The sequence below is a fragment of the Salmo salar genome, chromosome 07 (genome assembly GCF_965601325.2).
Source record: "Salmo salar chromosome 07, fSalSal1, whole genome shotgun sequence".
In the NCBI taxonomy this organism is placed as follows: domain Eukaryota; kingdom Metazoa; phylum Chordata; class Actinopteri; order Salmoniformes; family Salmonidae; genus Salmo; species Salmo salar.
In genome coordinates, this window is record NC_138297.1 from 75433211 (window position 1) to 75457989 (window position 24779).

Consider the following 24779-nt stretch of genomic DNA (forward strand, 5'->3'; position numbering starts at 1 on the left):
TACTGTAATATGCCACTCCTGATTTACAGTAAACTCATAGAGAAACAGTCTACTGTAATATGCCACTCCTGATTTACAGTAAACTCAGAGAAACAGTCTACTGTAATATGTCACTCCTGATTTACAGTAAACTCGTAGAGAAACAGTCTACTGTAATATGCCACTCCTGATTTACAGTAAACTCGTAGAGAAACAGTCTACTGTAATATGCCACTCCTGATTTACAGTAAACTCATAGAGAAACAGTCTACTGTAATATGTCACTCCTGATTTACAGTAAACTCGTAGAGAAACAGTCTACTGTAATATGCCACTCCTGATTTACAGTAAACTCATAGAGAAACAGTCTACTGTAATATGCCACTCCTGATTTACAGTAAACTCAGAGAAACAGTCTACTGTAATATGTCACTCCTGATTTACAGTAAACTCGTAGAGAAACAGTCTACTGTAATATGTCACTCCTGATTTACAGTAAACTCGTAGAGAAACAGTCTACTGTAATAAGCCACTCCTGATTTACAGTAAACTCACAGAGAAACAGTCTACTGTAATATGTCACTCCTGATTTACAGTAAACTCACAGAGAAACAGTCCACTGTAATATGTCACTCCTGATTTACAGTAAACTCACAGAGAAACAGTCTACTGTAATATGTCACTCCTGATTTACAGTAAACTCACAGAGAAACAGTCTACTGTAATATGTCTTAAGAGTCTTATTGGCTTTGTCCTCAGGCAGATAGAATGGAGGTGTGATGATGTTCTCCCATCCTAAACGGCACCCATACAGAGCCTTCAGAAAGTATTCATACCCCTGGACTTATTCCACATGTTGTCGTGTTACAGCCTGAATTTAAAAATGGATCACATTTTATTTGGTCACTGATCTACACTCACTAACACACACACACACACACACACACACACACACACACAAAATACTCCACGATACCAAAGTGGAATTTTTTTAACAAATTAATTCATAATGAAAAGCTGAAATGTATTGAGTCAATATATTTTCAACCCCTTGTGTTATGGCGAGCCTAAATAAGTTCAGGAGTAAAAAAAATGTGCTGAACAAGTCACATAATAAGTTGCATGGACTCACTCTGTGTGCAATAATAGTGTTGAACATTATTTTTTTAATGACTACCTCATCTCTGTACCCCCACACGTACAATTATCTGTTAGGTCCCTCAGTCGAGGAGTGAATTTCAAACACAGATTCAACCACAAAGACTTGGAAGGTTTTACGTTGCAAAGAAAGGCACCTATTGGTAGATGGGTAAAAAAAGATTTTAAAAGCAGACATTGAATATATCCCTTTGAGCCTGGTGAAGTTATTAACTACACTTTGGATGGTGTATCAATACACCCAGTCACGACAAAGATACAGGCGTCCTTCCTAACTAAGTTGCCGGAGAGGAAGGAAACCACTCGGGGATTTCACCTAAATGACAGAGTGAAAAGAAGGAAGTCTGTACAGAATAAAAAAAAATATTCTAAAAACATGCATCCTGTTTACAACAAGATAGTAAAACTGCAACAAAAAAAAAGTGTCCATGCAATTAACTTTTTGTCCTGAATACAAAGTGTTATGTTTGTGGCAAATCCAACACAACACATTACTGAGTACCACTCTCCATATTTTCAAGCATAGTGGTGGCTGCATCATGTTATGGGTGTGCTTGTGATCGTTAAGGACTGGGGAGTTTTTCAGGATAAAAAAGAAACAAAATGGAGTTAAGCACAGGCAAAATCCTTGAGGAAAACCTGGTTCAGTCCGCTTTCCACCAGACACTGGGAGAGGAATTCACCTTTCAGCAGGACAATAACCTAAAACACAAGGTCAAATCTACACTGGGAGAGGAATTCACCTTTCAGCAGGACAATAACCTAAAACACAAGGTCAAATCTACACTGGGAGAGGAATTCACCTTTCAGCAGAACAATAACCTAAAACACAAGACCAAATCTACACTGGAGTTGCTTACCAAGACAACAGTGAATGTTCCTGAGTGGCTGAGTTACAGGTTTCATTTAAATCTGCTTGGAAATCTATGACAAGATCTGAAAATGGCTGTCTAGCAAAGATCAACAACCATCTTGACAGAATTTGAAGAATTTAGAAAATATATATATTTTTTTAAATGGGCAAATATTGCACAATTCAGATGTGGAAAGCTCTTAGAGCCTCACCCAGAAAGACTCACAGCTCTTAGAGCCTTACCCAGAAAGACTCACAGCTCTTAGAGCCTTACCCAGAAAGACTCACAGCTCTTAGAGCCTTACCCAGAAAGACTCACAGCTCTTAGAGACCGACCCAGAAAGACTCACAGCTCTTAGAGACCTACCCAGAAAGACTCACGGCTCTTAGAGACCTACCCAGAAACACTCACGGCTCTTAGAGACCTACCCAGAAACACTCACAGCTCTTAGAGCCTTACCCAGAAACATTCACAGCTCTTAGAGCCTTACCCAGAAACACTCACAGCTCTTAGAGCCTTACCCAGAAAGACTCACAGCTCTTAGAGACTGACCCAGAAAGACTCACAGCTGTAAATCGCTGCCAAATGTGATTCTAACATGTGTTGACTCAGAGCGTTGAATAATTAATTATCTAATCAAGATATAAGTGCTTTACAAATGTTAGAATTTGTAAAGCACTTTCACAGCGTATTTTGTGTAGATCGTTGACAAAAAAATGACAACAGAATCCATTTTAATCCCACTTCCACAACAAAATGTGGAAGAAGTCAAGGAGTGTGAACACTTCCTGAAAGCTCTGTATATTGTGCACTACTTTTGACCAGAGCCCATTGGGTCAGTAGTTTCCATTTCCATACAGTTTCACTGGTGCACTATATATAGGCAATAGGGTACCATTTCGGAGACAGACAGGGTTCTTCTCTAAATGGAGGGAAGCAGCTTCTGACACAAAATGGCCGTTCAGTTTAACTGCTCATTCATGAGAAACACATTCCCTCCATGCCATTTCATTACAGTGAGATTCAATTCAGTGCAACTTAAATCTACTGAAGCGCTTGTCCGACTTTGTTTTGCTTCCAACGTGACGTCAAAAGTCACGATGGGCATTTGGTTTAAATAACTTGTATTTATACATGCGTGTACATTACTCCAAAGAAAATCCTCCTGAAACCATAAAATGCTGAAAGTGAAGCCTTTGTTCCTCTCAGACGAGTCTAGTTTCTACAGACAGAACGACAGGGAAGTGAAATACCACCACATTTCCTGATCCTTGTATTTTTTTAAAATTTTATTTAACCTTTATTTAACTCGGCAAGTCAGTTAAAAGAACAAAATGATTACATTTACAATGGACGGGCCTACACCGGACAAAACCCCGGACGACACAGGCCAATTGTTCGCCGTTCCTACGGGACTCCCGATCACGGCCGCTTGTGATACAGCCTGGATTCGAACCAGGGTGTCTGTAGTGACGCCCTCTAGCACTGAGATGCAGCGTCTTTAAACCCCGCTGCGTCACTCGAGAGCCTCAACACACACACAACACAACACACACACAAACACACACAACATAATCTGACAGCGCTGCTAAACAATTTCCCACCAGAGTACAGAACGCAGCCAGCCTGTCACATCTTCCCTCGGAGGCTGAGCAAACAGACACTTCAGCTGTATATGAAACCCTCCAGCCAAGTGGACGCTGCTTCCAGGAAATCTCCTACTCATCATCATCATCATCAACAACAACTTTTCCACCTGACAGAGACTCAGGCTACTGAGAATAGTCACACACACACACACACACACACACACACACACACACACACACACACACACACACACACTAGTCATCAGTGACCATGGCTCACCCATCACCTGACTGCTCTCATGAGCAACAAGAGCTCATGGTCTCAAAAGTGTCGCAGTGGTTTATTAAACGGCATCGCAGCGCTTGAGGCGTCACTACAGCCCCGGGTTCGAACCTGCCAGGCTGTGTCAGCAACCGGCCCGTGAACGGGAGACCTAAGAGGCGGCGCACAATTGTCCCAGCTTCGTCCGGGTTAAGGGGAGGGTTTGGCCGGCCAGGATTTCCTTGTCCCATCGCGGTCTAGCGACTCCTTGTGGCGGCCCGGGCACCTTGCAAGCTGACTACAGTCATTGGATGGTGTTTCCTCCGACACATTGGTGCGGCATGTGTCGAAGAGAAACAGTGCGGCTTGGCAGGGTCGCGTTCAGAGGACGCACGGCTCTCGACCTTCACATCTCCTGAGTCCGTACAGGAGTTCCAGCGATGGGACAAGACTGTAACTACCAATTGGAAGCGACCAGGACTGAAGGCACCTCCCTCTCGTTGCCCCTAGCGACCAGGACTGAAGGCACCTCCCTCTCGTTGCCCCTAGCGACCAGGACTGAAGGCACCTCCCTCTCGTTGCCCCTAGCGACCAGGACTGAAGGCACCTCCCTCTCGTTGCCCCTAGCGACCAGGACTGAAGGCACCTCCCTCTCATTGCCCCTAGCGACCAGGACTGAAGGCACCTCCCTCTCATTGCCCCTAGCGACCAGGACTGAAGGCACCTCCCTCTCGTTGCCCCTAGCGACCAGGACTGAAGGCACCTCCCTCTCATTGCCCCTAGCGACCAGGACTGAAGGCACCTCCCTCTCATTGCCCCTAGCGACCAGGACTGAAGGCACCTCCCTCTCATTGCCCCTAGCGACCAGGACTGAAGGCACCTCCCTCTCATTGCCCCTAGCGACCAGGACTGAAGGCACCTCCCTCTCGTTGCCCCTAGCGACCAGTACTGAAGGCACCTCCCTCTCATTGCCCCTAGCGACCAGGACTGAAGGCACCTCCCTCTCATTGCCCCTAGCGACCAGTACTGAAGGCACCTCCCTCTCATTGCCCCTAGCGACCAGGACGTTGCAATTCAACTGCTCAGACGCGAGACGTATGTGGCAGGGACTCCAGACAATCACGTCGAAGACACTGACATCTCGCTCCAAGACAAGCTAAAACACCTTCGCCCGCTTCGAAGAATACAACATCGAGCCATTGACGCGGGCCCCTAACGCTCTCGAGGACCGTGTGCTCTCGTTCTCCATGGCTGACGTGAGTAAGTCATTTAAGCGTGTTAACCCTCGCGAGGCTGCAGGCCCAGACGGCATCCCAAGCTGCATTCTCAGAACATGTGCAAACCAGCCGGCTGATGAAGTGTTCACGGACATATTCAATCTCTCCATATACCAATCTGTTGTCCCCACTTGCTTCAAGATGTCCACCATTGTTCCTGTACCCAAGAATGCGAAGGGAAACTAAATGAAATTACTAAATCGCCCCATAGCACTCACTCTGTCATGATGAAGCACCACTTCCACTTTACCCAACACCCTAAACCCACCTCAATTCACATACCGCCCTAACAGATCCACAGACTCACCGTTAAGCTCAGGGTCCTGGGTCTGAACCCCTCCCTGTGCAACTGGATCCTGACGGGACGACCCCAAGTGGCAAAGGTTGACAACAACACCTCTGCTACGCTGACCATCAACACAGGTACCCCACAAGGGTGCGTGCTCAGCGCTCTCCTGTAATCCACCACCAGCCTGGTAGGCCCTCTCCTGTAATCCACCACCAGCCTGGTAGGCCCTCTCCTGTAATCCCTGTAATCCACCACCAGACTGGTAGGCCCTCTCCTGTAATCCCTGTAATCCACCACCAGCCTGGTAGGCCCTCTCCTGTAATCCACCACCAGCCTGGTAGGCCCTCTCCTGTAATCCACCACCAGCCTGGTAGGCCCTCTCCTGTAATCCCTGTAATCCACCACCAGCCTGGTAGGCCCTCTCCTGTAATATACCACCAGCCTGGTAGGCCCTCTCCTGTAATCCCTGTAATCCACCACCAGCCTGGTAGGCCCTCTCCTGTAATCCACCACCAGCCTGGTAGGCCCTCTCCTGTAATCCACCACCAGCCTGGTAGGCCCTCTCCTGTAATCCCTGTAATCCACCACCAGCCTGGTAGGCCCTCTCCTGTAATCCCTGTAATCCACCACCAGCCTGCTAGGCCCTCTCCTGTAATCCCTGTAATCCACCACCAGCCTGGTAGGCCCTCTCCTGTAATCCCTGTAATCCACCACCAGCCTGGTAGGCCCTCTCCTGTAATCCACCACCAGACTGGTAGGCCCTCTCCTGTAATCCCTGTAATCCACCACCAGTCTGGTAGGCCCTCTCCTGTAATCCCTGTAATCCACCACCAGCCTGGTAGGCCCTCTCCTGTAATCCCTGTAATCCACCACCAGCCTGGTAGGCCCTCTCCTGTAATCCCTGTAATCCACCACCAGCCTGGTAGGCCCTCTCCTGTAATCCACCACCAGCCTGGTAGGCCCTCTCCTGTAATCCACCACCAGCCTGGTAGGCCCTCTCCTGTAATCCACCACCAGCCTGGTAGGCCCTCTCCTGTAATCCCTGTAATCCACCACCAGCCTGCTAGGCCCTCTCCTGTAATCGCTGTAATCCACCACCAGCCTGGTAGGCCCTCTCCTGTAATCCCTGTAATCCACCACCAGCCTGGTAGGCCCTCTCCTGTAATATACCACCAGCCTGGTAGGCCCTCTCCTGTAATCCCTGTAATCCACCACCAGCCTGGTAGGCCCTCTCCTGTAATCCACCACCAGCCTGGTAGGCCCTCTCCTGTAATCCCTGTAATCCACCACCAGCCTGGTAGGCCCTCTCCTGTAATCCCTGTAATCCACCACCAGCCTGCTAGGCCCTCTCCTGTAATCCCTGTAATCCACCACCAGCCTGGTAGGCCCTCTCCTGTAATCCACCACCAGCCTGGTAGGCCCTCTCCTGTAATCCACCACCAGCCTGGTAGGCCCTCTCCTGTAATCCACCACCAGACTGGTAGGCCCTCTCCTGTAATCCCTGTAATCCACCACCAGACTGGTAGGCCCTCTCCTGTAATCCCTGTAATCCACCACCAGCCTGGTAGGCCCTCTCCTGTAATCCCTGTAATCCACCACCAGCCTGGTAGGTCCTCTCCTGTAATCCACCACCAGCCTGGTAGGTCTACTACTAGTGAACAGCAGCACCAGAGAGATGTTAATAAAGCCCTGGTCTATATATGGAGTAGAGCTCCTCTCTCTCCCAGAGAGACGTTAATAAAGCCCTGGTCTATATATGGAGTAGAGCTCCTCTCCCAGAGAGACGTTAATAAAGCCCTGGTCTATATATGGAGTAGAGCTCCTCTCTCTCCCAGAGAGACGTTGATAAAGCCCTGGTCTATATATGGAGTAGAGCTCCTCTCTCTCCCAGAGAGACGTTAATAAAGCCCTGGTCTATATATGGAGTAGAGCTCCTCTCCCAGAGAGACATTAATAAAGCCCTGGTCTATATATGGAGTAGAGCTCCTCTCTCTCCCAGAGAGACGTTAATAAAGCCCTGGTCTATATATGGAGTAGAGCTCCTCTCTCTCCCAGAGAGACGTTAATAAAGCCCTGGTCTATATATGGAGTAGAGCTCCTCTCCCAGAGAGACGTTAATAAAGCCCTGGTCTATATATGGAGTAGAGCTCCTCTCTCTCCCAGAGAGACGTTAATAAAGCCCTGGTCTATATATGGAGTAGAGCTCCTCTCTCTCCCAGAGAGACATTGATAAAGCCCTGGTCTATATATGGAGTAGAGCTCCTCTCCCAGAGAGAGACGTTAATAAAGCCCTGGTCTATATATGGAGTAGAGCTCCTCTCCCAGAGAGACGTTAATAAAGCCCTGGTCTATATATGGAGTAGAGCTCCTCTCCCAGAGAGACGTTAATAAAGCCCTGGTCTATATATGGAGTAGAGCTCCTCTCCCAGAGAGACGTTAATAAAGCCCTGGTCTATATATGGAGTAGAGCTCCTCTCTCTCCCAGAGAGACATTGATAAAGCCCTGGTCTATATATGGAGTAGAGCTCCTCTCTCTCCCAGAGAGACGTTAATAAAGCCCTGGTCTATATATGGAGTAGAGCTCCTCTCCCAGAGAGACGTTAATAAAGCCCTGGTCTACATATGCAGTAGAGCTCCTCTCCCAGAGAGACGTTAATAAAGCCCTGGTCTACATATGGAGTAGAGCTCCTCTCCCAGATAGACGTTGATAAAGCCCTGGTCTATATATGGAGTAGAGCTCCTCTCCCAGAGAGACGTTAATAAAGCCCTGGTCTATATATGGAGTAGAGCTCCTCTCTCTCCCAGAGAGACGTTAATAAAGCCCTGGTCTATATATGGAGTAGAGCTCCTCTCCCAGAGAGACGTTAATAAAGCCCTGGTCTATATATGGAGTAGAGCTCCTCTCCCAGAGAGACGTTAATAAAGCCCTGGTCTATATATGGAGTAGAGCTCCTCTCCCAGAGAGACGTTAATAAAGCCCTGGTCTATATATGGAGTAGAGCTCCTCTCTCTCCCAGAGAGACATTGATAAAGCCCTGGTCTATATATGGAGTAGAGCTCCTCTCTCTCCCAGAGAGATGTTAATAAAGCCCTGGTCTATATATGGAGTAGAGCTCCTCTCTCTCCCAGAGAGACGTTAATAAAGCCCTGGTCTATATATGGAGTAGAGCTCCTCTCTCTCCCAGAGAGATGTTAATAAAGCCCTGGTCTATATATGGAGTAGAGCTCCTCTCCCAGAGAGACGTTAATAAAGCCCTGGTCTATATACGGACTACAGCTCCTCTCAGCTCTGTTCTGTTCCTGAACACTTTTCCAGAACAACTCATAACAACAGGAGAGGTAGAAATCACTAAAATCTATTCTTGTGTTTCTCCTCAGTCAAAAAATGTTAGGCTATAAATGTGACTATTTCTATTACAACTATTTCAGTTGACTTTTATACTACAAGACCAACGCTCTGATGCGGTCTGTCAAAACAGGAAACTACAACATATAACACTGTTATATGAGGAACACATATAACACTGTGTTCCTCTGTTGTCACAGAGGAACACACACACACACACACACACACACACACACACACACACACACACACACACACACACACACACACACACACGCGCTACCTGATCACAGAGATAAGACAGTCTTCTAAGACTGTCTGACATCCCAGAGAAGACTAACAAGGTGTTAACTGGTTATCGCTGGCTTGTCCAAAGAACTCTGACGGTCTAAATCATGACTGTAGTAGAACGAAGAGAGGACATGTTTAAAACTGCCCATAATCCTCTGGTATGTGTTGTGCTTGTTTATGGGATGTTGTCTGTATGTACTGGAATTGCTGCTAAATATATCTCCTCACTGAGGACGTGAACGTTGTCTAAACTAAAACATATTGAGTCCCTTGTTGGTTGGTTAACAGCCTCCCATTGAAGACTCCTGCCAATAGATATCAGACAGACAGTAGGTCCCTCTATATGAGAGAGAGACAGAGAGGAGAGAGAGAGAGAAAGAGAAAGACAGAGAGCGAGAGAAAGACAGAGAGAGCGAGAAAGACAAAGACAAAGAGAGAGAAAGAGAAATACAAAGAGAGAAAGAGAGAGATATGATACAGGACCTCATTATAACCTGCAGTCCTCCTCAAGATGCTCATACAGCATCAGTAACTAGAGGAGAGGACTGGGTAGTGGGGCAGGGAGTCAGAGTCATAGGGCCGTGGCCATCAGTAACTAGAGGAGAGGACTGGGTAGTGGGGCAGGGAGTCAGAGTCATAGGGCCGTGGCCATCAGTAACTAGAGTAGAGGACTGGGTAGTGGGGCAGGGAGTCAGAGTCATAGGGCCGTGGCCATCAGTAACTAGAGTAGAGGACTGGGTAGTGGGGCAGGGAGTCAGAGTCATAGGGCCGTGGCCATCAGTAACTAGAGTAGAGGACTGGGTAGTGGGGCAGGGAGTCAGAGTCATAGGGCCGTGGCCATCAGTAACTAGAGGAGAGGACTGGGTAGTGGGGCAGGGAGTCAGAGTCATAGGGCCGTGGCCATCAGTAACTAGAGGAGAGGACTGGGTAGTGGGGCAGGGAGTCAGAGTCATAGGGCCGTGGCCATCAGTAACTAGAGGAGAGGACTGGGTAGTGGGGCAGGGAGTCAGAGTCATAGGGCCGTGGCCATCAGTAACTAGAGTAGAGGACTGGGTAGTGGGGCAGGGAGTCAGAGTCATAGGGCCGTGGCCATCAGTAACTAGAGGAGAGGACTGGGTAGTGGGGCAGGGAGTCATAGGGCCGTGGCCATCAGTAACTAGAGTAGAGGACTGGGTAGTGGGGCAGGGAGTCAGAGTCATAGGGCCGTGGCCATCAGTAACTAGAGGAGAGGACTGGGTAGTGGGGCAGGGAGTCAGAGTCATAGGGCCGTGGCCATCAGTAACTAGAGGAGAGGACTGGGTAGTGGGGCAGGGAGTCAGAGTCATAGGGCCGTGGCCATCAGTAACTAGAGTAGAGGACTGGGTAGTGGGGCAGGGAGTCAGAGTCATAGGGCCGTGGCCATCAGTAACTAGAGGAGAGGACTGGGTAGTGGGGCAGGGAGTCAGAGTCATAGGGCCGTGGCCATCAGTAACTAGAGTAGAGGACTGGGTAGTGGGGCAGGGAGTCAGAGTCATAGGGCCGTGGCCATCAGTAACTAGAGTAGAGGACTGGGTAGTGGGGCAGGGAGTCAGAGTCATAGGGCCGTGGCCATCAGTAACTAGAGTAGAGGACTGGGTAGTGGGGCAGGGAGTCATAGGGCCGTGGCCATCAGTAACTAGAGGAGAGGACTGGGTAGTGGGGCAGGGAGTCAGAGTCATAGGGCCGTGGCCATCAGTAACTAGAGTAGAGGACTGGGTAGTGGGGCAGGGAGTCAGAGTCATAGGGCCGTGGCCATCAGTAACTAGAGTAGAGGACTGGGTAGTGGGGCAGGGAGTCATAGGGCCGTGGCCATCAGTAACTAGAGGAGAGGACTGGGTAGTGGGGCAGGGAGTCATAGGGCCGTGGCCATCAGTAACTAGAGTAGAGGACTGGGTAGTGGGGCAGGGAGTCAGAGTCATAGGGCCGTGGCCATCAGTAACTAGAGTAGAGGACTGGGTAGTGGGGCAGGGAGTCATAGGGCCGTGGCCATCAGTAACTAGAGGAGAGGACTGGGTAGTGGGGCAGGGAGTCAGAGTCATAGGGCCGTGGCCATCAGTAACTAGAGGAGAGGACTGGGTAGTGGGGCAGGGGCGAGTCATAGGGCCGTGGCCATCAGTAACTAGAGTAGAGGACTGGGTAGTGGGGCAGGGAGTCAGAGTCATAGGGCCGTGGCCATCAGTAACTAGAGGAGAGGACTGGGTAGTGGGGCAGGGAGTCAGAGTCATAGGGCCGTGGCCATCAGTAACTAGAGGAGAGGACTGGGTAGTGGGGCAGGGAGTCAGAGTCATAGGGCCGTGGCCATCAGTAACTAGAGGAGAGGACTGGGTAGTGGGGCAGGGAGTCATAGGGCCGTGGCCATCAGTAACTAGAGTAGAGGACTGGGTAGTGGGGCAGGGAGTCAGAGTCATAGGGCCGTGGCCATCAGTAACTAGAGGAGAGGACTGGGTAGTGGGGCAGGGAGTCAGAGTCATAGGGCCGTGGCCATCAGTAACTAGAGGAGAGGACTGGGTAGTGGGGCAGGGAGTCAGAGTCATAGGGCCGTGGCCATCAGTAACTAGAGGAGAGGACTGGGTAGTGGGGCAGGGAGTCAGAGTCATAGGGCCGTGGCCATCAGTAACTAGAGTAGAGGACTGGGTAGTGGGGCAGGGAGTCAGAGTCATAGGGCCGTGGCCATCAGTAACTAGAGGAGAGGACTGGGTAGTGGGGCAGGGAGTCATAGGGCCGTGGCCATCAGTAACTAGAGTAGAGGACTGGGTAGTGGGGCAGGGAGTCAGAGTCATAGGGCCGTGGCCATCAGTAACTAGAGTAGAGGACTGGGTAGTGGGGCAGGGGAGTCATAGGGCCGTGGCCATCAGTAACTAGAGGAGAGGACTGGGTAGTGGGGCAGGGAGTCAGAGTCATAGGGCCGTGGCCATCAGTAACTAGAGTAGAGGACTGGGTAGTGGGGCAGGGGAGTCATAGGGCCGTGGCCATCAGTAACTAGAGGAGAGGACTGGGTAGTGGGGCAGGGAGTCAGAGTCATAGGGCCGTGGCCATCAGTAACTAGAGGAGAGGACTGGGTAGTGGGGCAGGGAGTCAGAGTCATAGGGCCGTGGCCATCAGTAACTAGAGGAGAGGACTGGGTAGTGGGGCAGGGAGTCATAGGGCCGTGGCCATCAGTAACTAGAGTAGAGGACTGGGTAGTGGGGCAGGGAGTCAGAGTCATAGGGCCGTGGCCATCAGTAACTAGAGGAGAGGACTGGGTAGTGGGGCAGGGGAGTCATAGGGCCGTGGCCATCAGTAACTAGAGGAGAGGACTGGGTAGTGGGGCAGGGAGTCAGAGTCATAGGGCCGTGGCCATCAGTAACTAGAGTAGAGGACTGGGTAGTGGGGCAGGGAGTCAGAGTCATAGGGCCGTGGCCATCAGTAACTAGAGGAGAGGACTGGGTAGTGGGGCAGGGAGTCAGAGTCATAGGGCCGTGGCCATCAGTAACTAGAGTAGAGGACTGGGTAGTGGGGCAGGGAGTCAGAGTCATAGGGCCGTGGCCATCAGTAACTAGAGTAGAGGACTGGGTAGTGGGGCAGGGAGTCAGAGTCATAGGGCCGTGGCCATCAGTAACTAGAGTAGAGGACTGGGTAGTGGGGCAGGGAGTCAGAGTCATAGGGCCGTGGCCATCAGTAACTAGAGTAGAGGACTGGGTAGTGGGGCAGGGAGTCATAGGGCCGTGGCCATCAGTAACTAGAGGAGAGGACTGGGTAGTGGGGCAGGGAGTCAGAGTCATAGGGCCGTGGCCATCAGTAACTAGAGGAGAGGACTGGGTAGTGGGGCAGGGAGTCAGAGTCATAGGGCCGTGGCCATCAGTAACTAGAGGAGAGGACTGGGTAGTGGGGCAGGGAGTCAGAGTCATAGGGCCGTGGCCATCAGTAACTAGAGGAGAGGACTGGGTAGTGGGGCAGGGAGTCAGAGTCATAGGGCCGTGGCCATCAGTAACTAGAGTAGAGGACTGGGTAGTGGGGCAGGGAGTCAGAGTCATAGGGCCGTGGCCATCAGTAACTAGAGGAGAGGACTGGGTAGTGGGGCAGGGAGTCAGAGTCATAGGGCCGTGGCCATCAGTAACTAGAGGAGAGGACTGGGTAGTGGGGCAGGGAGTCAGAGTCATAGGGCCGTGGCCATCAGTAACTAGAGGAGAGGACTGGGTAGTGGGGCAGGGAGTCAGAGTCATAGGGCCGTGGCCATCAGTAACTAGAGTAGAGGACTGGGTAGTGGGGCAGGGAGTCAGAGTCATAGGGCCGTGGCCATCAGTAACTAGAGGAGAGGACTGGGTAGTGGGGCAGGGAGTCAGAGTCATAGGGCCGTGGCCATCAGTAACTAGAGGAGAGGACTGGGTAGTGGGGCAGGGAGTCAGAGTCATAGGGCCGTGGCCATCAGTAACTAGAGGAGAGGACTGGGTAGTGGGGCAGGGAGTCAGAGTCATAGGGCCGTGGCCATCAGTAACTAGAGGAGAGGACTGGGTAGTGGGGCAGGGAGTCAGAGTCATAGGGCCGTGGCCATCAGTAACTAGAGGAGAGGACTGGGTAGTGGGGCAGGGAGTCAGAGTCATAGGGCCGTGGCCATCAGTAACTAGAGGAGAGGACTGGGTAGTGGGGCAGGGAGTCAGAGTCATAGGGCCGTGGCCATCAGTAACTAGAGGAGAGGACTGGGTAGTGGGGCAGGGAGTCAGAGTCATAGGGCCGTGGCCATCAGTAACTAGAGTAGAGGACTGGGTAGTGGGGCAGGGAGTCAGAGTCATAGGGCCGTGGCCAACTGGCCCGTTGATCTGTATCCGTGATATCCAAAAGCTTCCTCAAAATGGGAGATGACGTGTCCATGCATTTTTACGGAAAGAAAAAAATGTTCAGATGAGTTCAACTCTTGACGGGTCGACAGATGTGTTTGCCAAATTATAGACACACTCCACACAGACTACGAACCCAAAAAATCCATCTGTTTGGTTCCTATGGGCGCGGACAGACAGCATTCTTGATAACAGGGGACCGGGGTCCTATAGAGACAGTAGAGTCCTCATACCATCCTGCATCTGACTGGCACTGACTCCACATCACGGCCAAGCAGGGGCCCCACAGCGCCAAGCAGGGGCCCCACAGCGCCAAGCAGGGGCCCCACAGCGCCAAGCAGGGGCCCCACAGCGCCAAGCAGGGGCCCCACAGCGCCAAGCAGGGGCCCCACAGCGCCAAGCAGGGGCCCCACAGCGCTACAGAACAACGTGTTGCAGCCAATCAACAACAGAAATGGTGGTAAACACCTTGGTGGTCTGTAACCTTTAATAACCTTCGGAAAGCCGCGGTTAGAGGGGAGGCTTTCACAGCGGATGATGCTGTTCCTGTTTTTACATCCCACATAGAGAAAAAGGGTTCTGCACTACTCCCCCCCCCCCCCATCACCAGACAGGGACCCCCCCCATCACCAGACAGGGACCCCCCCCCCCCCCCCCATCACCAGACAGGGACCCCATCACCTGTCAGTCTGTCTTATCTGGCGTCATTCTGCTGTATTGTCTGATCTTCGATATGCTCCATCTAATTCTCTCTCACTCTCACTCTCTCACACCTCCAGAAGGACCTGAGCCCGAGGACCATCCCTCAGGACTTACCTGGTCTGATGACTCCTGGCTGTCCCCTGTCTCCAGTCCACCTGGTGGTGCTGCTGATCCAGTCTCTGCTGTTCTGCCTGCGGCTACAGAACCTTGATCTGTTCACCAGATCGTGCTACCTTGTCCCAGACACTGGCTATTCATACTGCGTTATAACTAGTCATTATCCATCCGTCCGTCCGTCCGTCCGTCCATCCATCCATCCTAATCCTTCAGTGATAACAGTAACAGAGCTATTGATTAGATGTGTAAAATGTCTCTGAGAGAAAGACAGATAGAGAACAAGAGAAAGACACTGAGATGAGGAGACCCCGGCGCTCTCTGCGGCGACGCCATATTGACACAAGGAGACCCGGCGCTCTCTGCGTCGACGCCATATTGACACGAGGAGACCCGGCGCTCTCTGCGGCGACACCATATTGACACGAGGAGACCCGGCGCTCTCTGCGGCGACGCCATATTGACACGAGGAGACCCGGCGCTCTCTGCGTCGACGCCATATTGACACGAGGAGACCCGGCGCTCTCTGCGTCGACGCCATATTGACACGAGGAGACCCGGCGCTCTCTGCGTCGACGCCATATTGACACGAGGAGACCCGGCGCTCTCTGCGGCGACGCCATATTGACACGAGGAGACCCGGCGCTCTCTGCGTCGACGCCATATTGACACGAGGAGACCCGGCGCTCTCTGCGGCGACGCCATATTGACACGAGGAGACCCGGCGCTCTCTGCGGCGACGCCATATTGACACGAGGAGACCCGGCGCTCTCTGCGGCGACGCCATATTGACACGAGGAGACCCCAGCGCTCTCTGCGGCGACGCCATATTGACACGAGGAGACCCCGGCGCTCTCCGCGGCGACGCCATATTGACCCCAGAATACAGATGACACGTCCGTGACAGAACAATACCACTACTGACAGACAAACAAACGCTTGGCAAATCCCCACCGTTTCCAGTGTAAAATGCAGATTAGTGTTCTGAGGTCATCCCTCAGGTTACGCTGTTGAAACCATTTGCTTTTCTGTAGACTAGCCTAGATGTTGCATTCACCTTGACACAGGTAGCCTAGTGGTTAGAGGGGGCGGCAGGTAGCCTAGTGGTTACAGGGGGCGGCAGGTAGCCTAGTGGTTAGAGGGGGCGGCAGGTAGCCTAGTGGTTAGAGGGGGCGGCAGGTAGCCTAGTGGTTAGAGGGGGCGGCAGGTAGCCTAGTGGTTAGAGGGGGCGGCAGGTAGCCTAGTGGTTAGAGGGGGCGGCAGGTAGCCTAGTGGTTAGAGGGGGCGGCAGGTAGCCTAGTGGTTAGAGGGGGCGGCAGGTAGCCTAGTGGTTAGAGGGGGAGGCAGGTAGCCTAGTGGTTAGAGGGGGCGGCAGGTAGCCTAGTGGTTAGAGGGGGCGGCAGGTAGCCTAGTGGTTAGAGGGGGCGGCAGGTAGCCTAGTGGTTAGAGCAGGTAGCCTAGTGGTTAGAGGGGGCGGCAGGTAGCCTAGTGGTTAGAGGGGGCGGCAGGTAGCCTAGTGGTTAGAGCAGGTAGCCTAGTGGTTAGAGCAGGTAGCCTAGTGGTTAGAGGGGGCGGCAGGTAGCCTAGTGGTTAGAGGGGGCGGCAGGTAGCCTAGTGGTTAGAGCAGGTAGCCTAGTGGTTAGAGCAGGTAGCCTAGTGGTTAGAGGGGGCGGCAGGTAGCCTAGTGGTTAGAGGGGGCGGCAGGTAGCCTAGTGGTTAGAGGGGGCGGCAGGTAGCCTAGTGGTTAGAGGGGGCGGCAGGTAGCCTAGTGGTTAGAGGGGGCGGCAGGTAGCCTAGTGGTTAGAGGGGGCGGCAGGTAGCCTAGTGGTTAGAGGGGGCGGCAGGTAGCCTAGTGGTTAGAGGGGGCGGCAGGTAGCCTAGTGGTTAGAGGGGGCGGCAGGTAGCCTAGTGGTTAGAGGGGGCGGCAGGTAGCCTAGTGGTTAGAGGGGGCGGCAGGTAGCCTAGTGGTTAGAGGGGGAGGCAGGTAGCCTAGTGGTTAGAGGGGGCGGCAGGTAGCCTAGTGGTTAGAGGGGGCGGCAGGTAGCCTAGTGGTTAGAGGGGGCGGCAGGTAGCCTAGTGGTTAGAGCAGGTAGCCTAGTGGTTAGAGGGGGCGGCAGGTAGCCTAGTGGTTAGAGGGGGCGGCAGGTAGCCTAGTGGTTAGAGCAGGTAGCCTAGTGGTTAGAGCAGGTAGCCTAGTGGTTAGAGGGGGCGGCAGGTAGCCTAGTGGTTAGAGCAGGTAGCCTAGTGGTTAGAGCAGGTAGCCTAGTGGTTAGAGCAGGTAGCCTAGTGGTTAGAGGGGGCGGCAGGTAGCCTAGTGGTTAGAGGGGGCGGCTGGTAGCCTAGTGGTTAGAGGGGGCGGCAGGTAGCCTAGTGGTTAGAGGGGGCGGCAGGTAGCCTAGTGGTTAGAGGGGGCGGCAGGTAGCCTAGTGGTTAGAGGGGGCGGCAGGTGGCCTAGTGGTTAGAGGGGGCGGCAGGTGGCCTAGTGGTTAGAGGCACCAGGTGGCCTAGTGGTTAGAGGCAGGTGGCCTAGTGGTTAGAGGCAGGTGGCCTAGTGGTTAGAGGCAGGTAGCCTAGTGGTTAGAGGCAGGTAGCCTAGTGGTTAGAGGCAGGTGGCCTAGTGGCCTAGTGGTTAGAGGCAGGTAGCCTAGTGGCCTAGTGGTTAGAGGCAGGTAGCCTAGTGGTTAGAGGCAGGTAGCCTAGTGGTTAGAGGCAGGTAGCCTAGTGGTTAGAGGCAGGTAGCCTAGTGGTTAGAGGCAGGTAGCCTAGTGGTTAGAGACAGGTAGCCTAGTGGTTAGAGGCAGGTAGACTAGTGGTTAGAGGCAGGTAGCCTAGTGGCCTAGTGGTTAGAGGCAGGTAGCCTAGTGGTTAGAGGCAGGTAGCCTAGTGGTTAGAGGCAGGTAGCCTAGTGGTTAGAGGCAGGTAGCCTAGTGGTTAGAGGCAGGTAGCCTAGTGGTTAGAGACAGGTAGCCTAGTGGTTAGAGGCAGGTAGACTAGTGGTTAGAGGCAGGTAGCCTAGTGGTTAGAGGCAGGTAGCCTAGTATCCGAAAGGTTGCTGGAACGAATCCCCGAGCTGACAAGGTAAAAAATCTGTCGTTCTGCCCCCTGAACAAGGCAGTTAACCCACTGTTCCCCGGTAGGCCGTCATTGTAAATAAGAATTTGTTCTTAACTGATTTGCCGAGTTAAATAAAAAGGTTAAATAAAATACAGTATTCACAGTAGTGACAGTAGAATACACCTGATGCTCATTACAAAAGGCTCATTTTACAGGAATGTGTCATCTTGAACAGCACAACATGCCTAAGAACAGCCCTTAGCCGTGGTATATCGGCCATATACCCACACGCCCTCGTCTCCAACTAGAGGCCTGGTGACGAGCGCGGGGTGTGATCACGGGGAGGCAAAACGGAAAAAAAACACAGGAGCTGAAACGTAAAAAAAGGGACATACCTGAAATTGTGCAAAAAAAAGTTTGTGTTTTTCCCCCCCCGATGTGCACTAATGAATACACCCATGTTGTTTCCACAGCAGATGCTTTCCAGGCTGCTTTTAAAAATAAACGATTTGGGTTCATTTTTATTCATGAATAACCTTTGCTGGAGCTCATGCCCTTCATATGATAATTTGCCTTTAGGCAGGTGTGCAGCTGTGGGTGACATTACAATGAGAATGGCCTATTTTAGGAGGCAGCGGTGGTACAGAAACATTGAAATAATAAAAACACAGTTCACAATCCCAGTTCCCTGCGGTTGCTATAGCCTGAAAACATTAAATATTTCAAATGTTTCTATCATGTGGTTTTCAAAAAAGGTCCAAAAATAAAACTTCCTGATGCCAAAGTTGAACATCCAGATCTCAAACAGATAGAATTCCCCTCCCTTTCTCCTGGCCAGGGACAAGTCTGGTGGCCTGGTGATCCAATAATATTCACATGGACTATCACAAGGTCTACAACACTATAGCCGACAGTTTAGGGCCATTGAGTGGCTACCTCATCGGTCCACTGGTAGGTGCACTATGAAAACACACAGACAGACTAGCTGTCCATGAAGCAATGTGATTTGTTTCAGGAAACAGGGCATGTGGAGCTTACAGCGTTAGGAAATGGAGAAGTTTCAGAGACGGGACAGATGACCGGGGGAGTTTTGTTAAGATCGGTTTTAACGTTCAGAGACGGGACAGATGACCGGGGGAGTTTTGTTAAGATCGGTTTTAACGTTCAGAGCATCGGGCATCGCATCCTGCGGTTTCTGAAACATAAAAGGAACCTCTCTTTCATATCAGCAATAAATACTTTTTTATTTAACCTTTTATTTAACTTGGCAAGTCAGTTAAGAACAAATTCTTATTTACAATGACGGCCTACCGGGGAACAGTGGGGTAACTGCCTTGTTCAGAGGGCAGAACAACAGATTTTTTACCTTGTCAGCTCGGGGATTCGTTCCAGCAACCTTTCGGTTACTGGCCCAACTCTCTAACCACTAGGCTACCTGCCGCCCCTCCACTCTAACCACTAGGCTACCTGCCCCCCCCTACACTCTAACCACTAGGCTACCTGCCACCCCTCCACTCTAACCACTAGGCTACCTGCCACCCCTCCACTCTAACCACTAGGCTACCTGCCGCCCCTCCACTCTAACCACTAGGCTACCTAAATAAAATTAAAATGGAGGTCTGTCAATGTTAAAGCCTAAATAACCCGTGACATGTTTATCGCCGTAAATTGTTGACGCCATTAATCGTGCCTCCATTTTCTTCACAGCATGGAACCTCTCTAAGCGCACGTGTTTCCAAACAGAACCTTTTAAAACGCAGAACACGGATCACGGCTGCAGTAAAGACTTGCAATGTTTGTGTCTTTCTGCTGCAGATTGGTGCGCGTGTCGCGGGCCATTTTAAACTACTTGCATGTCGCAACTTTTTTTCCCCCCAAATGACGTGTTTATCAAACTACTGGTCTACTGAAACATTGATCAGAGGGAGTAGACCTACTGAAACATTGATCAGACCTGCTGAAACATTGATCAGAGGGAGTAGACCTACTGAAACATTGATCAGACCTACTGAAACATTGATCAGAGGGAGTAGACCTGCTGAAACATTGATCAGACCTACTGAAACATTGATCAGAGGGAGCATACCTACTGAAACATTGATCAGACCTGCTGAAACATTGATCAGAGGGAGTAGACCTGCTGAAACATTGATCAGACCTACTGAAACATTGATCAGAGGGAGTAGACCTGCTGAAACATTGATCAGACCTACTGAAACATTGATCAGAGGGAGTAGACCTACTGAAACATTGATCAGACCTGCTGAAACATTGATCAGAGGGAGTAGACCTACTGAAACATTGATCAGACCTACTGAAACATTGATCAGAGGGAGCAGACCTACTGAAACATTGATCAGACCTGCTGAAACATTGATCAGAGGGAGCAGACCTACTGAAACATTGATCAGACCTACTGAAACATTGATCAGACCTACTGAAACATTGATCAGAGGGAGTAGACCTACTGAAACATTGATCAGACCTACTGAAACATTGATCAGACCTACTGAAACATTGATCAGAGGGAGTAGACCTGCTGAAACATTGATCAGACCTACTGAAACATTGATCAGAGGGAGCATACCTACTGAAACATTGATCAGACCTGCTGAAACATTGATCAGAGGGAGTAGACCTGCTGAAACATTGATCAGAGGGAGTAGACCTGCTGAAACATTGATCAGATCTACTGAAACATTGATCAGAGGGAGCATACCTACTGAAACATTGATCAGACCTGCTGAAACATTGATCAGAGGGAGTAGACCTGCTGAAACATTGATCAGAGGGAGTAGACCTACTGAAACATTGATCAGAGGGAGCAGACCTACTGAAACATTGATCAGACCTACTGAAACATTGATCAGAGGGAGTAGACATACTGAAACATTGATCAGAGGGAGCAGACCTACTGAAACATTGATCAGACCTACTGAAACATTGATCAGACCTACTGAAACATTGACCAGACCTACTGAAACATTGACCAGACCTACTGAAACATTGACCAGACCTACTGAAACATTGATTAGACCTACTGAAACATTGACAGCCGTAGCCATGTTAGAAAACGTTTGTTGTTGTTTACGGTGAATGTAGATAATTTTGTGTTTCCGTCCCTTTACAATTAAAGCATAGTACGCCTGTGACACAATGCACTGCTTCAAAATAAACAATACAAAGATTAAATTGCCATTAACTAAATGAATTATTTGAATAGTTTGACAGCCCTAGTTAAATTAGTACACACGTTTATAGGGTTAGTGTTCCCACGCGGCCATATCTCAATGTTAAAAATCGCTTGTTTATGGAAGACATATGCAGCCATCTGTGATAATTATATTGAATCAAAATATAAAAATGAAACATACAACAATGTCAACGATTTTACTGAGTTTACAGTTCATATTAAATAAACGAGGCCCTAGTCTATGGATTTCACATGACCGGGCAGGAGAGGGCATAGGCCCACCCATTGGGGAGTTAGGCCCAGCCAATCAGAATGAGTTTTCCCCCCCACAAAAGGGCTTTATTACAGACTGAAATACTCCTTAGTTTCATCAGCTGTCCGGGTGGCTGATCTGAGAACGATCCCGCAGGTGAAGAAGCCGGATGTGGGGGTCCTGGGCTGCCATGGTTACACGTGGTCTGCAGGTTGTGAGACCGGTTGGACGTACGGCCAAATTCTCTAAAACGACTTTGGAGGCGGCTTATGGTAGAGAAATTAACATTCAATCCTCTGGCAACAGCTCTGGTGGACATTCCTACAGTCAGCAAGCCAATTTCACGCTCCCTCAAAAATGTACACATCTGTAGCATTGTGTTGTTGTGACAAAACTGCACATTTTAGAGCGGCCTTTTATTGTCCCCAAGCACAAGGTGCACCTGTGTAATGATCATGCTGTTTTAAAATCAGCTTCATGATATGCCACATCTATCATGTGGATGGATTATCTTGGTAAAGGAGAAATGCTCACTAACATGGACTTAAACAAAGTTGTGCAAAAAAACATTTGAAATAAACGTTTTTTTTTTTTTGTGCGTCTGGAACATTTCTGTGATCTTTTGATTTCAGCTCATTAAAAACATAGAGACCAACAGTTTACATGCAGCATGTTCTGAACACCTGTGGGTAAGCATCGCTGGGGGAGAAGTGTACTTCCTCAGCTAGATCTGTGCTAAACTGCTTCAGTAAGGGTGTCATTTCTAATAGAAAATATTCTCTCTCGCTGATGATATCTTAGAATGATGTTTCTAAACGTTAAAACAGTCGGGAATTTGTAGTCTAGTTCCCAAGCAACCAACCGCGGAGAAAAGCTCGGTTTAACTGCTGAAAACCCTACAGATAATAAATAACAAGGGTTTTTGGAGAGTTTGTCCATTATAAATGACAGTCATAAAGTGATGAGGTGGAAGCGTGATATTACCAGACGCGATAGGCCACACACCAACCTAAATCAATTCCACTGTGCACAATAACTCACCAAGTCCACTGATTTCTTGTCTGATAGTAAGACGGTTCCGTTCGTCGGTTATCGCCTTCAACATGTCTTGTAGAGAACGGTCCGGTTCTCCGTTCTCCTCCTCCTCCTCCACCGGTCCGACCTTCTTACAAACACTGGGAAACGATGCCATTCCCAGCCCGGGATCATGACAGTCCTACCGCGGCAGATCCACCCGACCGACCGACCGACCGGGAGAAAAAGACCGAGGCGGTGGGGGGGGATACCGGGCCGTGTCTCCACTGATAATCCACGGGATTAATTCCAGACAGTATTTCCCGAACAGCACTGTCTCCTTGTCCGGTCACCGTTAAAAGCCCTGAGTAGGAGACTTCCGTCTGGCTCTGTAGATCAGCTGGGGAGGAATCCTCACACTTCCTGGATATTATACACAACAACTGACAACATTTAAAGGAAAAGTCCCCATTTCCGTCGAGTTCTCAGAAAGGGATATTTGGTTGAACGTTTCTATTCTAGACAAACAGTCAAATATCAGACACGTTGTAACAAATCTAATGCATGTTTCTCTTTTAGATACGTTTCTCTCGTGTGGATCAACGGGACAGGTCTATGACCGTTTCCGTTGGTCTCGAGCTGACCGGGAGGGGGCAGCGGATATTCGGTGCGAGCTCGTGGTGTTCTCCGAAGATGACGGAATTGGTACGAGACGTTCTTTCAGTTTTCAGGGTTCCTCCAAGTTCTACATTAAATTATTTATATGACTGTTTATTGTTGTTTTTTTCCCCCACCGACAATCGACAACTGTGAATTGCAGCTCAGCCAGTACAGTAGGGTACAGTAGAGTACAGACAGTACAGTAGGGTACAGTAGAGTACAGCCAGTACAGTAGGGTACAGTAGAGTACAGACAGTACCGTAGGGTACAGTAGGGTACAGACAGTACAGTAGGGTACAGACAGTACAGTAGGGTACAGTAGGGTACAGACAGTACAGTAGGGTACAGACAGTACAGTAGGGTACAAGCTCAGCCTGTCCGTTTTCTAATATCAGAACTGATATGTAATCCTACTACTGTACAAACCAAGGCATCATCACACACAGCCTAATCATGCCAATAGTTCAATAAATACCCTGGTACAGCGCTTATCGCAGGATATGACGAAGAATGGCCAATAAAATCACGCTGTAGATTCACTCAAATATTAATGTGAAACCATAGAGAATGCTAGAGGCCTCTAGTGGCCAATAGGCCATTTTTTTGTTTGTTGCGTGGGCAGCGACATTGAAGGCTTTCACCATGCTTCTTTCTGACAGTTGAAAGAAGTCAACTGGTTGAGGATTCCTATGGGTTGTAGCCTCAGTGGAGATGCCCATGTTGTCACAAGACGCTATAATGGAAACCGATATAAAGATGAGTCCTCTATCTATCTCTATGTGAGAGACGGAGCGGCCATTCGCTCCCAGCTCATCTCATGTACTGGAGGCTCTCTGCCGTTTCCAGCTCGTCATTGGCCTGTGGCTCGCAGTGGCTGGAAAAGTGTCTCCCCGAGTCGCTGGCATCGAACAGCCAATCATGTGAGCCCCCTCTGATGTCATTGTTGCGAAGGGAAAAGATGATGTCATTCCTATCCTAGGCCACAATAAACCAGGATACAGACTGCTCAATAAACCAGGATACAGACTGCTCAATAAACCAGGATACAGACTGCTCAATAAACCAGGATACAGACTGCTCAATAAACCAGGATACAGACTGCTCAATAAACCAGGATACAGACTGCTCAATAAACCAGGATACAGACTGCATCAATAAACCAGGATACAGACTGCTCAATAAACCAGGATATAGACTGCTCAATAAACCAGGATACAGACGGCTCAATAAACCAGGATATAGACTGCATCAATAAACCAGGATACAGACTGCTCAATAAACCAGGATAAAGACTGCTCAATAAACCAGGATATAGACTGCTCAATAAACCAGGATATAGACTGCATCAATAAACCAGGATAAAGACTGCTCAATAAACCAGGATATAGACTGCTCAATAAACCAGGATATAGACTGCTCAATAAACCAGGATATAGACTGCATCAATAAACCAGGATATAGACTGCATCAATAAACCAGGATAAAGACTGCTCAATAAACCAGGATACAGACTGCATCAATAAACCAGGCTAAAGACTTGCTCCACAGCAGCTCTCTCCTCTCACAGGAGAACCACTATTACCTATTTATACTCCTTCCATATGGCAACCTATTTCCTTTATAGTGCACTACTTTCAACCAGAGCTCTGGTAAAAAAAGCTCGTGCACTATAAAGGGAATTGGATGTCATTTGGAATACAGACTAAACTACTGAAACTCATCCCAGTGGCTTAGTGGGGGGGGGGGGGGGGGGGAAATAAATTACATGTATCGATGATTCCCATTGAGGTCGTAACAACAAACAAAAATGTAGGTACTCACATAAAAATGTTTACGACCATCTTTCCAATATTAAATATTGAGTAAGTAAATAAAAAGTTTGTGCAGAGTAGATGAGCCAACACTGAAACTA

At 49.8% G+C, this 24779-nt stretch overlaps 1 protein-coding gene across 2 annotated transcripts in view; it reads right to left on the reverse strand.

Annotated features, from left to right (window-relative positions):
• Positions 1-22840, reverse strand: part of LOC106595395 (uncharacterized protein KIAA0930 homolog) — a 78427-nt gene extending 55587 nt beyond the window's left edge. For both annotated transcript variants that reach the window (XM_082978092.1, XM_082978093.1), the window contains exon 1: positions 22235-22840. In XM_082978092.1, coding sequence (XP_082834218.1) covers positions 22235-22385 — 151 coding nt within the window. In that variant the 5' untranslated portion in view covers positions 22386-22840. The remainder of the gene's footprint in view (positions 1-22234) is intronic.
• Positions 22841-24779: the final 1939 nt, after the last annotated feature.